The following is a 12,583-nucleotide window of genomic DNA, read 5'->3' on the forward strand; positions in this document are numbered from 1 at the left end:
TCATTTGTGGTTATAAAACTAGAAGCTACTGAGCAACTCATAAAATAGCTCAACATTTGCGATCATCATAGATCCAACACCAGCCTCTCCATGCCAGAGACTTTAAACACACAAAAAGGTCCAGTGTCCAAACTCCAAATGGTGCTGGTACCTCTCTAGATGGTTTGTGATATTTGCAGGGTTGGCATCTACTTCTTTAAAGGTCCACAATCTTCACAAGGTGGGACGTGACTGGGGCTGGCGCAACCTCAAGATGCCTTGGGATATTAGCATAGCTGCTGTTCATGATATTAACAAGCAAAAGTTGGTAATGTGCATTTGATCAGATGTAATGGAGCACAACGTGTGTTGTGTAGGACTTGCTAAAAAGATATGTTTTTAATCTGCACTTAAACTGGGAGAGTGTGTCGGAGCCACAAATACTGTCAGGAACACTTTTCCAAAGTTTAGGAGCTAAATGTGAGAAATGCTTTAGCACCTTTAGTGGACTTTGCTATTCTTGGAACTACTAGAAGTCCAGAGTTTTGAGATCTCAGGGAGCGTGAAGGATTGTAGCGTGTTAGAACACTGGAAAGATACATGGGAGCTAAACCATTTAGGGCTATAAAAGTAAGTAACAGTAGTTTGTAGTTGATTCGAAACTTAACAGGTAGCCAGTGTAGGGATGATAAGATTGATATGATCAGATTTTCTCGACCTTGTGAGAACTATGGCTGCTGCATTCTTGACTAACTGTAGCTTGTTTATTAATGATGCAGGACAACCACCTAGTAATGCATTAAAATTGTCCGGTCTGGAGGTCATGAATGCATTGACGAGCTTCACTGCATCTGATATAGACAACAAGTTTCTTAGCTTAGCAATATTTCTAGCACCACCAAGCCCCTGTCTAACCTCTTCCCTGGATCCTACACTACAGTCTTCCTCTTTCAGTTTCCACCATCTTCTTCTTCTTTCATTTCTCACTCTCCTTGTCTTCTTCTTCACCTCCAAAACCATCCTACAGACCACCATCAAATGCTTTCTAGCTACACTGTTCCCCACCAACACCTTTAAATAGAACATAGTCCACCTGTGTGCACTTTCCTCCACTCTTTTGTCACCCTCTGCTCCTCCTTTTTCTTAAAATAAGTGTTCACCATTGCCCTTTCCTTAAGGCCATACCTACCCATCACCTCCACATCACCTCCGTTCCCTGCACCAACATGCTTATTAAAGTCCTAGGTTCCTAGTTCCCCTTCGGGAAATCGAGCTGTGTCGAAACACTTTGAAAACGCCCCTGCATGACCATGCTTTGAACCACATGTAAAATCTGACCAATAGGCGTTTAGGCGTGACGTCATCGGTGTGCAATGTCGTGTAACCCAGGAAGTTACAAATGGCTCGTTCGGAAAGGACGATAGCTTCTGCTCGTTCAGGTAAGCGCTGTTTCGCTGTGTTTTTCTGATCGAGTGATGGCAGGCAGACAAAATTACCGTTTTATTACCGGGAAGGATTCGCATGATCGGTGCGTTGTTTGCTTGGGAGTGGAGCATGCACAATCGGCTTTCGAGGGAGACAATTGCCTGGAGATGATGGCAGTGTTTCTGGGGTTAAAACACTTCTTGGACCTGAGAGATCACCATGTGTTGGTCTGTATGGACAATACTGCGGTGGTCTCTTGCATTAACCACCAGGGGGGCCTCCAATCTCACTTGTACAAGCTAGCGCAAGCGCGGTCCTCTTGTGGTCCCAGGACAGACTTCTCTCATTGAGAGCTGTTTACATCCCCGGGCGGTTGAATGTCAGAACAGATGCCCTGTCAAGGCAGGGGCCAAGGCCTGGGGAATGGTGACTCCACCCCGAGGTGGAGCTTATATGGCAGAGGTTCTACAGAGCCCTGGTGGATCTCTTTGCGACCTGGGAAATTTCGCACTGTTACCTCTGGTTCTCTCTCTCTCCACCCAGCCCCATTAGGTCTGGATGCCATGGTACAGTCATGGCCGAGGCTACGCCTGGAGTCCGTCTCCTCCTGGTGGCACCTCGATGGCTGGGCAAACCATGGTTTGCGGATCTGGTGTCCCTACTTGAGGGCCCTCCATGGGAAATTCCTCCCAGGAGGGATCCCCTCTCATAGGTGGGCGGACTTACCCGACTTAATCCACCTCTTAATACCGCCACTATATCGTCGCAATTATAGAAACCATCAATACTGTACAAAAAATGCAATATAACAAGGCATGGCATTACAGAGAGAGAGAGAGAGACATTTCACATATGGAAGGTGAATACCATTTTTACTAAATCAAGTTACCCAATTAGCACAATTCCAAACATTGACACTACCACTGCAACTGTGCCACAGACATCATCTGGAGCAGTTCAGAATCAATATTTGTCTAATAACATGACAAAAACATAAAAATTTTAATAAAATACAACCTACTTACCTGTCAGTGCAATGACCATGCATAGGAAGCGGGAGTAAATCAATCAAAGTTTTTTATTTTAGGTGCAACACACAAACACAAGTCTGGAAGAGTTACAAACCGTAATGCGGGTATAGTCCATAATGCGGGTATAATCTGTCATGCGGGGATAATCCTGAAAGTGGGTAGGATCCGAAACGCATGTGTCATCCTTAAAATGTGTAATCTGTAAAGCGGGTATAATCCTTAGGATCAGAACACAGAGCAGGACCTTACAGTTTCTGTAAATAGTGCCGGGAGAGGCAGAGAGAGAGCCTTGGAGGGAGGCGTGGCAGCAGGGTCCCTGACCCTAAGGGGCGGCATCTGACGCCCCAAAACGACCCTCGCCCGGCGGGCCAGGGCACTCCGAGGAGGGTCCTGCCACCCATCCAGGGTCGAAGTAGGAGGCATGGGAGAGAGGCTCAGGAGCGGAGTGGTGCCATCGGCGGAACACTCCGCTCCTGATTTCCTTCAAGGGTGCTGGAGTTCCTTCGTGGGGCTTGGAGACTGGAGCTTGGCTTGGGCCTTCCCAGAATGGTGGGGACTGTAATTAAGGTCCGACATCATCATCAGGCAGTCAGGAATCTGGTAGATCACTGTACATGACATAGTAGATCCGACCGCGAGTGAGATCTGAACATAAACTTATAAGGAGGCCAGGTAATGCGGAACAGGTTTTGGCGATTAGCACCAGGAGAGGCAGAGAAAGCCTCAGAGGGAGGCATGGCAGGAGGGTCCCTGACATTCTCAGAAGCTGTATTCCAGTGGTGCCGCTCATATTCACTGGTCTGGAAGCGGCAAACAAATCCTTTCCCGGGCTAAGACAAGCTAGCTAGCTTCGGGGTTGGCCGACCTCTCCTCACGATGTCTAGCTTTTCTTGCAAGTGGATTTTTAAGTATGTCCGAGACCAATTCAAATTTTCTTGAACTAGGCATAACAAAGTCTAACTCAGATGTAAGGTGTGCAGCGCACTACAGACGTGTTTGGACAGTCAAACTTGGCTGTAACAGTTTCCCCGTTCAATTAGAGGACAGAAAAATGCTGAGGGTATTCTGGCCTTGTGAGGTGAATTTAAAATCTGATTGGTTAAAGAAAAAAATATATATTTCTTAAGGAGACTATGGTTGAAAAAAAAAAAAAAAAGGCCAGCAGTACAAACTGTGAAGGTCCAGGGCAGATTAAATTGACATGGCAGCACATAAAGGCTGAAATCTGATTGGACAAATATTCTAACGTCTACATACACGTACTGGAAGCAGTGCAGCCAAAAGAAACACTACAAAAACAAAGAGAATAAAACTGTTGGGGATAAATTAATACAATTTCATGGAACAAATATTAGAATTTAGGTTGTAAATGTACACTGGAGATCAAAATTAGAGAACAATTTATAAACAATTGAACAATTCTGAAATAATGTCATCTTCACTGCTCAACAGTTGAAGGAGTTTTTGTCCTGTCTATATCATGCTACCAGAACACCTTTTCCACAAAATAACAAAGTCATTTAACAAAAAAACATTATTTTTCAGAAAACACACTGATTAGAATGACCAATGACTGTAGCATGGGAAAAGATTACAACAAAATTTTCTGAAGGTTACCACAGTCAGCAATTAGTCGGAAGTGTACAGGCCTCTGCTCTGAATGACTTCAGCACATCTGCATCCACAGGACAGCACTAGTCTCTCACACTGCTCTGGTGTGATTTTGGTCCACTCTTCTTCCAGTCTCCTCCACAGTTCGGTGACTGTAGTTGGTTTCTTGGCCATAACTTTGTCGCCAAGGATTTTCCAGAGGTTCTCTATTGGGTTGAGATCAGAACTCTGGGCAGGCCATGTCATTATTTCAATGTTTTCAGTTTCAAGGAACTGCTTTACCCGTTTTGCTGTGTGACGTGGAGCATTGTCCTGCATGAACAATGCGGGCTGATTGGGTTCTGATAAACATTTGCATTCACTCTGCCATGTAGCTGTATGAGTCCCAACTCCTGCTGCAGAAAACATGCCCCAAACCATGACACTTCCTCCTCCACTTTTCACTGACATCTTTACACACTTTGGGTTCAGTCTTTCTACAGTTTGTCGCCGAACATAATGTTTCCCATCGGACCCAAATAAATTAAACTTGCTTTCATCACTGAAGTAAACTTTGGACCAGTTCTCTTCTGTCCACACAACATGCTTAGTCTAGCCTTTTAATTCTTTCTGCTAATAAGAGGTTTGGTCACTGCAGAGTGGGATTTCCGTCCAAATGCTTTTAAATGTTGAGACACTGTATGGCGAGCAATTCCAGCTGCGGTGTGGAAACGATTGCCCATTGAGATCCTCCTCAGTATCCTGTCCTCTCTTGTATTTGTCTTCCGTGGACAACCAGCCATCTTGGCGGACTTAAATGAGTAGGTTATGTGGTAAAGATTCAATATTCTTGAAATCACAGATTTGAAACGACCAACTTGTCTTGCTATGGCTGATAGGGTCATCAATTTGGCCTTCATCTGGACAACCTGCTGCCCGGAGGCTTTCAGTCACTTTAGAACGGCCCACCATCTTGCAAAATCAGTGAAACTGGAAGTTAGGCTGCCAGTTAAATAGGGGGTTTACAGATAATCAAGGAATTTAGCACCAGGTGCCAGATTAACACCAATAACTGGGAGGTATCTGAACGTGTTCTCTAATCTTGATCAGTGTGTTTTCTGCAAAATAATTTATTAATTTATAAATTATTTGAAAATCTTATTATATTACAATAAATGTATAAAATTTAACTTGAAATGTGCTAAAATGCTTTTAGCTTTATATAAAAGTGTTAAAAGTATTCTGAATGTTTGCATTTTGAAGAAAAAAAATTTAAAATTACAATATTACAATAGAGACTAGGTCTGAAAGGGATACGGTGGTCAAATGTATTTTAATCACATTAGATCGATCCTATTCTTTCTTCTCATTGTGTTCCTCAGCAGTTGTCCCATGGCATGTATCCTTGCAACAGAGCACTTTAAATAGAACTGGCATTATAAAGAGCAATTCATAAATTTGTCTTTGAAGATTTTGTTATAATACATTTAACATTTTGGGGTAAGCATTAGTTTGCATTTAGGTCCAATGGAGCATTTAGGTCCATTCAAAAAAGGAAGGAAAATGAATTCAAGTGTGTCCATTTATACAACTCTTCTCACTTTAGGACCACTGGACATATCACCATCTGATGTTATACCAGTGTTCATGTTTGGTACCCTTACCTATTGTACTATTTTATTTTTCAATATTACACTGCTGCTAACAATTGCTCTGAATTGTTAGCAGCATAAGCCTTCATAAGCCTATGTACATATTATTGTTCAACATGCCAATCAATGACATTGTTGGTGCTTCTGCCTTTTTTCTTAAGCTGATTTCTAGTATATTGTCACAAAATAGATCAATTACTTATTCTGCATGTTTTTTGCAAGCATTTCTTAATACATTTATATGGGTCTGGAACACTGCTTATTCTGACTTCTATGGCTTATGACAGATATATTGCAATTTGGTGCCCATTGAAATACAACACAATGATGTCCCCAAACACCTTGCTTAGACTAATCATTTCAGTGTGGACCATAGCCTTTTTAGAGATTGGTTTACTACTTGGTCTGAACTACCGTGAAGAGATTTGCAGCACAAAAATAGTAGACACTTTCTGTAATAATCCAAGTTTGATGAAGCTCATATGTGGGGAATTCAGTATTGGTAACTACTATGGACTGTCTCTCACAGCTGTGCATCAAAGTATAACACTGTCTATAATATTTTTTACCTACATAAAAATTTTAATCACCTGTATTTTTAAAAGACAGTCTGATGCTAAAAGCAAAGCAATTCAGACATGTGGTACACATCTAGTTGTTTTCTTATGTATAGAGTTTACTGCACTGTTTGCAATAATTTCACACAGGTTTAATAATGTGTCCCAGTACTTAAGAAGAATATTTGGTGCCTCTGCGCTGATATTTCCCCCTTTTCTTAATCCTCTAATCTATGGGTTGAAAACAAGGGAAATTAGACAGAACATTATTATTTACTTCAGTAAAAAAATCTCCCATCGATAAGCTATATAACTAAACTTAAAACAATCACAACTAAAGGGGAAGTAAAAGTTTTTTGGGGTGATACCTTGCTTTCAATCAATGGTAAATATTTTTATATGTTACCACAAATACCCAAGTAATAATATTATATTACAGATGCCTTCCTATATAATTATAAATGTATAGTTTTGTCATTATTACAATCTAATTGTTTGGAGACAATTTTCAGTGATATCACAATATTCTGACTTATTCTCACATATCGAAAACAAAATGAATCCTGTAACTTTTGATATGTAATAAAATGGCACTATGGTTTTCCCCCCTCTTTTATTTTTTATAAATCTGTACAAATGCTGTGTCCAAGCACACTGCAATGAGAAATGAAATGGTTGCATTTTAACTGAACTGTAGACATACAGTAGAATTAACAGTGCACTTGTGAATGTCTTAAATTCAAAATAAACCTTCACATCTTTTTTACAAAACAGTTGTAATTTCTTTTGGGGTCTTTACACTCTTCTTATGCATCAAAGAAATCTTCAATTTACCTTTACATTCTTGTTTTAAAACATATTAAACAAACATATTTTGGAGCATAATGTAGAGTAGAAAAATACATATTGATATTTTTTACTTCTTTATAAATTCTTCAAATCATGTGGAAGAAATATATATTATTAATTTATTAGATGGAAAATCATCTGGGGCACAAATTCACAAAAACAGCATGCATTAATGTTTTTTTTGTTTTGTTTTTATTGTTCTGTGCTTAAATAGAAATACTCTTGCATTCATAGTTGTGGCTGTGGTGAATAGCTAAAATTCATTCATATAAATGTGCCCATTGAATTAGTCTATTTAAAAGCGTTTATTTTGAATAGCGTCCACTTTTTTAACAATAAACAGGAAATCTTATTTAAATGTTTGCATTTTCATAACATACAGTAATAATAAAAACAATAATTGAATAATTTTTACCATGGATATTTTCTACGGTGATTACAACATTTATCCTTTTTTTTTTTTTTTTTTTTTTTACCTATTAGTTTACACACAGGTTTTCCCAAGGGAGCTATTATTTATGAAATGGGTCCACTTGAGCATTAAGAAAGGACTCATCATGAATTCCTAAAATAGATACAACTAAAAGCTGAGATTATTTATAGGGACTTGTTCTGAAAAGATGAGCATCTGAGAAGTGCACCGTTGTGAGATAGTATGATATTTTGCTTATAAATGTGATCTGATTTTCAGGTTAAAAAATAAGTGTATTTAGTATTTGCATTTGAATAATATTTTTCTATATGTTTTAGGACCTTTTTTCCTGCCACAAAAAAGAAGGACATGGATTCTAACATTTCCACATATGCAACTCTACTTACTTTGGAACCACTGGCCATATCACCACCCTATATTATACCAGTGTTCATGCTTGGATCCCTTACATACTGTGCTATTTTGTTTTTCAATATTACATTGGTGCTAACAATTGCTCTGAACCAAAAACTTCATAAGCCTATGCATATACTGTTGTTTAATATGCCAGTCAATGACATTGTAGGTTCCTCTGCCCTTTTTCCTCAGATTTTGACTAGTATGCTTTCACAGAATAAATTAATCGCATATTCGGCATGTTATGTGCAAGCCTTCTTGATACACTTGTATGGAACTGGATCATTTCTTATTCTGACCGCAATGGCTTATGACAGATATATTGCAATATGCTGCCCATTGAAATACAACTCCATAATGTCCCCAAAAACTTTGTTGAGGATAATCATTACAGTATGGAGCATAGATTTTTCATTGGTTGGTTTACTGCTTGGTCTGAGCTACCGTGAAAAGATTTGTAGCACAAAAATAGTGGACTTTTTTTGTAATAATCCAAGTTTGATGAGGTTAGTATGTGGGGACATAAGGTTTAATAACTACTATGGACTGTCTTATACAGCTGTGCAACACTTTATAACACTTTTTATAATGTTTTTCACTTACATCCAAATTTTAATCACCTGTATCTCTAAAAAGCAGTCTGATGCTAAAAGCAAGGCAATTCAGACATGTGGTACACACCTAGTTGTTTACTTATTTGTGGAGTTCTGTACACTGTTTGCCGTAATTTCACACAGGTTTGATAATGTGTCCCAGCAAATGAGAATGATCGTTGGTTCATTTATGATGATATTTCCTCCTTTTTTCAATCCTCTTATATATGGTTTAAAAACCAAGGAAATTCGACAGAACATAATTTTTTGTCTTCCAATACATAATTACAATAATTAAGTCATAGCAGAACATTGTTTGTTACTGTGATGTTTAATGTTTATTCATTTCATAAACTGCATTACAATGTTTGTTGACCTACAATTTAATAATGTCAGATCCCTGAAAAGATTTCTTAGACTAATATATACAAGAAATGTTCATGATAATTAATAATTGGCAAAAATCTTTATACATTTATTTCATTTACTGCATTAACATTTTACATTTCTTTAATTAACATTAAAAAAAATACTATATATGTGCTATTGTTTATTGTGCAGAATGATTTTTCTTTTTTTTATATAATCTTTAATAAATATCTGAGGTTCTGACTGAATTAAAATAACTTTTTTTTACACTATTCTAAATACTGTCACAAATTGCAGTGAGGACTTCCAAAGAAGGACAGGGTACATTCCCCAGCTAAGCAAATAGTGGGTTGATGTCCCCATACAAGCTGAATGGTGGATTGATGTCACCCACTGAGCAAGGTTGTGGTTCAATGTTACCAGTGTGTCAAGAGGGTGAGACAATGTCTCTAGTCAAGCATAGGGAGTGAGGCAAAGCACCTTTCCTGGCAAAGAAGGCAAGGAAGGGAGACAGAGCAACTTTCCCTGAGGAAGATGCATGTGGCAACTTCCCCTTGCGAACAACAAGTGGCGATGTTAGATCCTCTGTCAAGCAAGGAGGCTAGAAGAAATTTCCAGCACAGCTGGCAGGCAGGGAGGTGTCCTTTGCTGAGCAAGTACTGTAGGCAACTTTCACAGCTCAGCAGGGAGGTGAATGGGTGTCCCCATGCTCAGCAGGTGTGGACAAACAAAAAATAGGGAAAGTGGGGCAGATACAAATAGAAGTAAAAAACTAATTGTCCATGGTGGCCATGGCACTTATTTTGATTGTCTTCTTGCTATTTTATTTCAGTTTCTGGTTTGCCATGATGTCTCTGAAAAACATTTTTCAAATTACCTAAATACAACCTCCTTATCATCATGACTATGCAGTAACAAATTATTGTCAAAATTTTTTTATCTCAAAGGTGAAACCTTTACAATTATAGTATGGTATCTGACAGATGCCTGTAACTGAACATCAGGACCAAATTATCTCTTAATTTCAAATGGTTATTTTTAAATTTACGCCGGCCAGGCTTAACATTAGGACCTATAACATTATGTCCGGTGAGTGAATAACACTGATTATCAATTAATCATGGCACCTGTTAGTGGGTGGAATATATTAGGCAGTAAGTGAACATTTCGTCCTTAATGTTGATGTGTTAGACGCAGGAAAAATTGGCAAACTTGAGGATTTGAGAAAGTTTCACAAAGGCAAAATTGTGATGGCTAGACAACTAGGTTATAGCATCTCCAAAACTGCAGATTTTGTCGGGTGTTCCCAGTCTGCAGTGGTCAGAATCGATGAAAGTGGCTCAAGGAAGGAACAGTGGTGATCCAGTGAGACGTCATGGCTCATTGATGCATGTGGGGAGCAAAGGCTGGTTTGTGTTGTCCAATCCAACAGACAAACTATTGTAGCTCATATCGCTGAAGAAGTTAATACTGGTAATGCTTGAGTCACAGCTGTTTGGGCAGCAAAAATGGGACCAACACAGGCAGGTGGCCATACTGTTACGCATGGTCGGTGTATATTCTCATATCTAAAAAAGACATTACCCTTAAAAAAAAATTTGGTTCTTAGATATTAGCAAGTAGTAGTCACTGTATATCCTGGCAAAACACCAATTGAAGCTTTGAAAGAAGTTTTAGAACAACCAAACATTTTATCATTTAAAAAAAATCACAGCACTACAAGTATGGAGCTAAGGTTGCAAATGTCAGGTAGCAGGGATAGACAGTTACTCGGTTAATTTAAAAACCACTTGACTGACTGTTAACTAAAACATTGAGCTCCCTACTCCACTCACTAGTGAAAAATATTTTTGTTATATCAAAATAAAAAATTATATGGACTAATAATAAATTAAGACAAAGAAATAATAAATAACTAATAAACTAATAAAAAAACTAATAAAATTTGTAAGTCATTTTCCAGCTTTTAAAAAGTCTGTAATTAATTTCCTTAATCATTTAAACATTTGTGGTAAGTTTCAAACCTTAGTAGTTAGTTGATTTCTATCATGTAATACTCATACAGCCAGATTCCAATGTATTGAGGCTTTAATTTCAATAGCAAATCCAAATCAGGAGACAATAGTGTAGTCAAAAAAACAGGCCATATTTAGATGAAAAAGCTTGCTGGAAAAAAAAAAGATACAGTGAGGAAAATAAGTATTTAAACACCCTGCTATTTTGCAAGTTCTCCAACTTAGAAATCATGGAGGGGTCTGAAAATGTCATCGTAGGTGCATGTCCACTGTGAGAGACATATTCTAAAAAAAAAAAAATCCAGAAATCACAATGTATGATTTTTTAACTATTTATTAAGTATTTAAACACCTGTCTATCAGCTAGAATTCTGAACCTCAAAGACCTGTTAGTCTGCCTTTAAAATGTCCACCTCCACTAAATTTATTATCCTAAATTAGATGCACCTGTTTGAGGTCGTTAGCTGCATAAAGACACCTGTCCACCCCATACAATCAGTAAGAATCCAACTACTAACATGGCCAAGACCGAAGGAGCTGTCCAAAGACACTAGAGACAAAATTGTACACCTCCACAAGGCTGGAAAGGGCTACAGGGAAATTGCCAAGCAGCTTGGTGAAAAAAGGTCCACTGTTGGAGCAATCATTAGAAAAATGGAAGAAGCTAAACATGACTGTTAATCTCCCTCGGATTGGGGCTCCATGCAAGATCTCACCTTGTGGGGTCTCAATGATCCTAAGGAAGGTGAGAAATCAGCCCAGAGCTACACAGCAGGAGCTGGTCAATGACCTGAAAAGAGCTGGGACCACCATTTCCAAGGTCACAGTTGATAATACAATAAGACGTCATGGTTTGAAATCATGCATGGCACACATGCCCAGGGACGTCTTAAGTTTGCCAATGACCATTTGGATGATCCAGAGGAGTCATGGGAGAAAGTCATGTGGTCAGATGAGACCAAAATAGAACTTTTGGGTCATAATTCCACTAAACGTGTTTGGAGGAAGAAGAATGATGAGTACCATCCCAAGAACACCATCCCTACTGTGAAGCATGGGGGTGGTAGCATCATGCTTTGGGGAGTTTTTCTGCACATGGGACAGGGCGACTGCACTGTATTAAGGAGAGGATGGCCAGGGCCATGTATTGCGAGATTTGGGGGAACAACCTCTTTCCCTCAGTTAGAGCATTGAAGATGGGTCGAGGCTGGGTCTTCCAACATGACAATGACCCGAAGCACACAGCCAGGATAACCAAGGAGTGGCTCTGTAAGAAGCATATCAAGGCTCTGGCGTGGCCTAGCCAGTCTCCAGACCTAAATCCAATAGAGAATCTTTGGAGGGAACTCAAACTCCATGTTTATCAGTGACAGGCCAGAAACATGACTGATCTAGAGAAGATCTGTGTGGAGGAGTGGGCCAAAATCCCTCCTGCAGTGTGTGCAAACCTGGTGAAAAACTACAGGAAACGTTTGACCTCCGTAATTGCAAACAAAGCCACTGTACCAAATATTAACATTGACTTTCTCAGGTGTTCAAATACTTATTTGCAGCTGTATTATACAAATAAATAGTTAAAAAATCATACATTGTGTTTTCTGGATTTTTTTTTTAGATTATGTCTCTCACAGTGGACATGCACCTACGATGACAATTTCAGACCCCTCCATGATTTCTAAGTGGGAGAACTTGCA

General features: G+C 39.0%; 2 protein-coding genes across 2 annotated transcripts; both read left to right on the forward strand.

The window, feature by feature from the left end:
* Positions 1-5,950: 5,950 nt before the first annotated feature.
* On the forward strand, positions 5,951-6,538 carry LOC310730552 (olfactory receptor 52H1-like; the record flags this gene model as incomplete). Its single annotated transcript, XM_083549571.1, has 1 exon — positions 5,951-6,538. One exon carries the CDS (start codon positions 5,951-5,953, stop codon positions 6,536-6,538), a length of 588 nt encoding a protein of 195 aa, XP_083405697.1.
* Positions 6,539-7,948: 1,410 nt separating this feature from the next.
* Positions 7,949-8,803, forward strand: LOC310730553 (olfactory receptor 52B2-like; the record flags this gene model as incomplete). Its single annotated transcript, XM_083549572.1, has 1 exon — positions 7,949-8,803. One exon carries the CDS (start codon positions 7,949-7,951, stop codon positions 8,801-8,803), a length of 855 nt encoding a protein of 284 aa, XP_083405698.1.
* Between the last annotated feature and the right edge of the window lie 3,780 nt (positions 8,804-12,583).

The sequence above is a fragment of the Silurus aristotelis genome, assembly GCF_946808225.1.
Source record: "Silurus aristotelis genome assembly, chromosome: 8".
NCBI classification, from domain to species: domain Eukaryota; kingdom Metazoa; phylum Chordata; class Actinopteri; order Siluriformes; family Siluridae; genus Silurus; species Silurus aristotelis.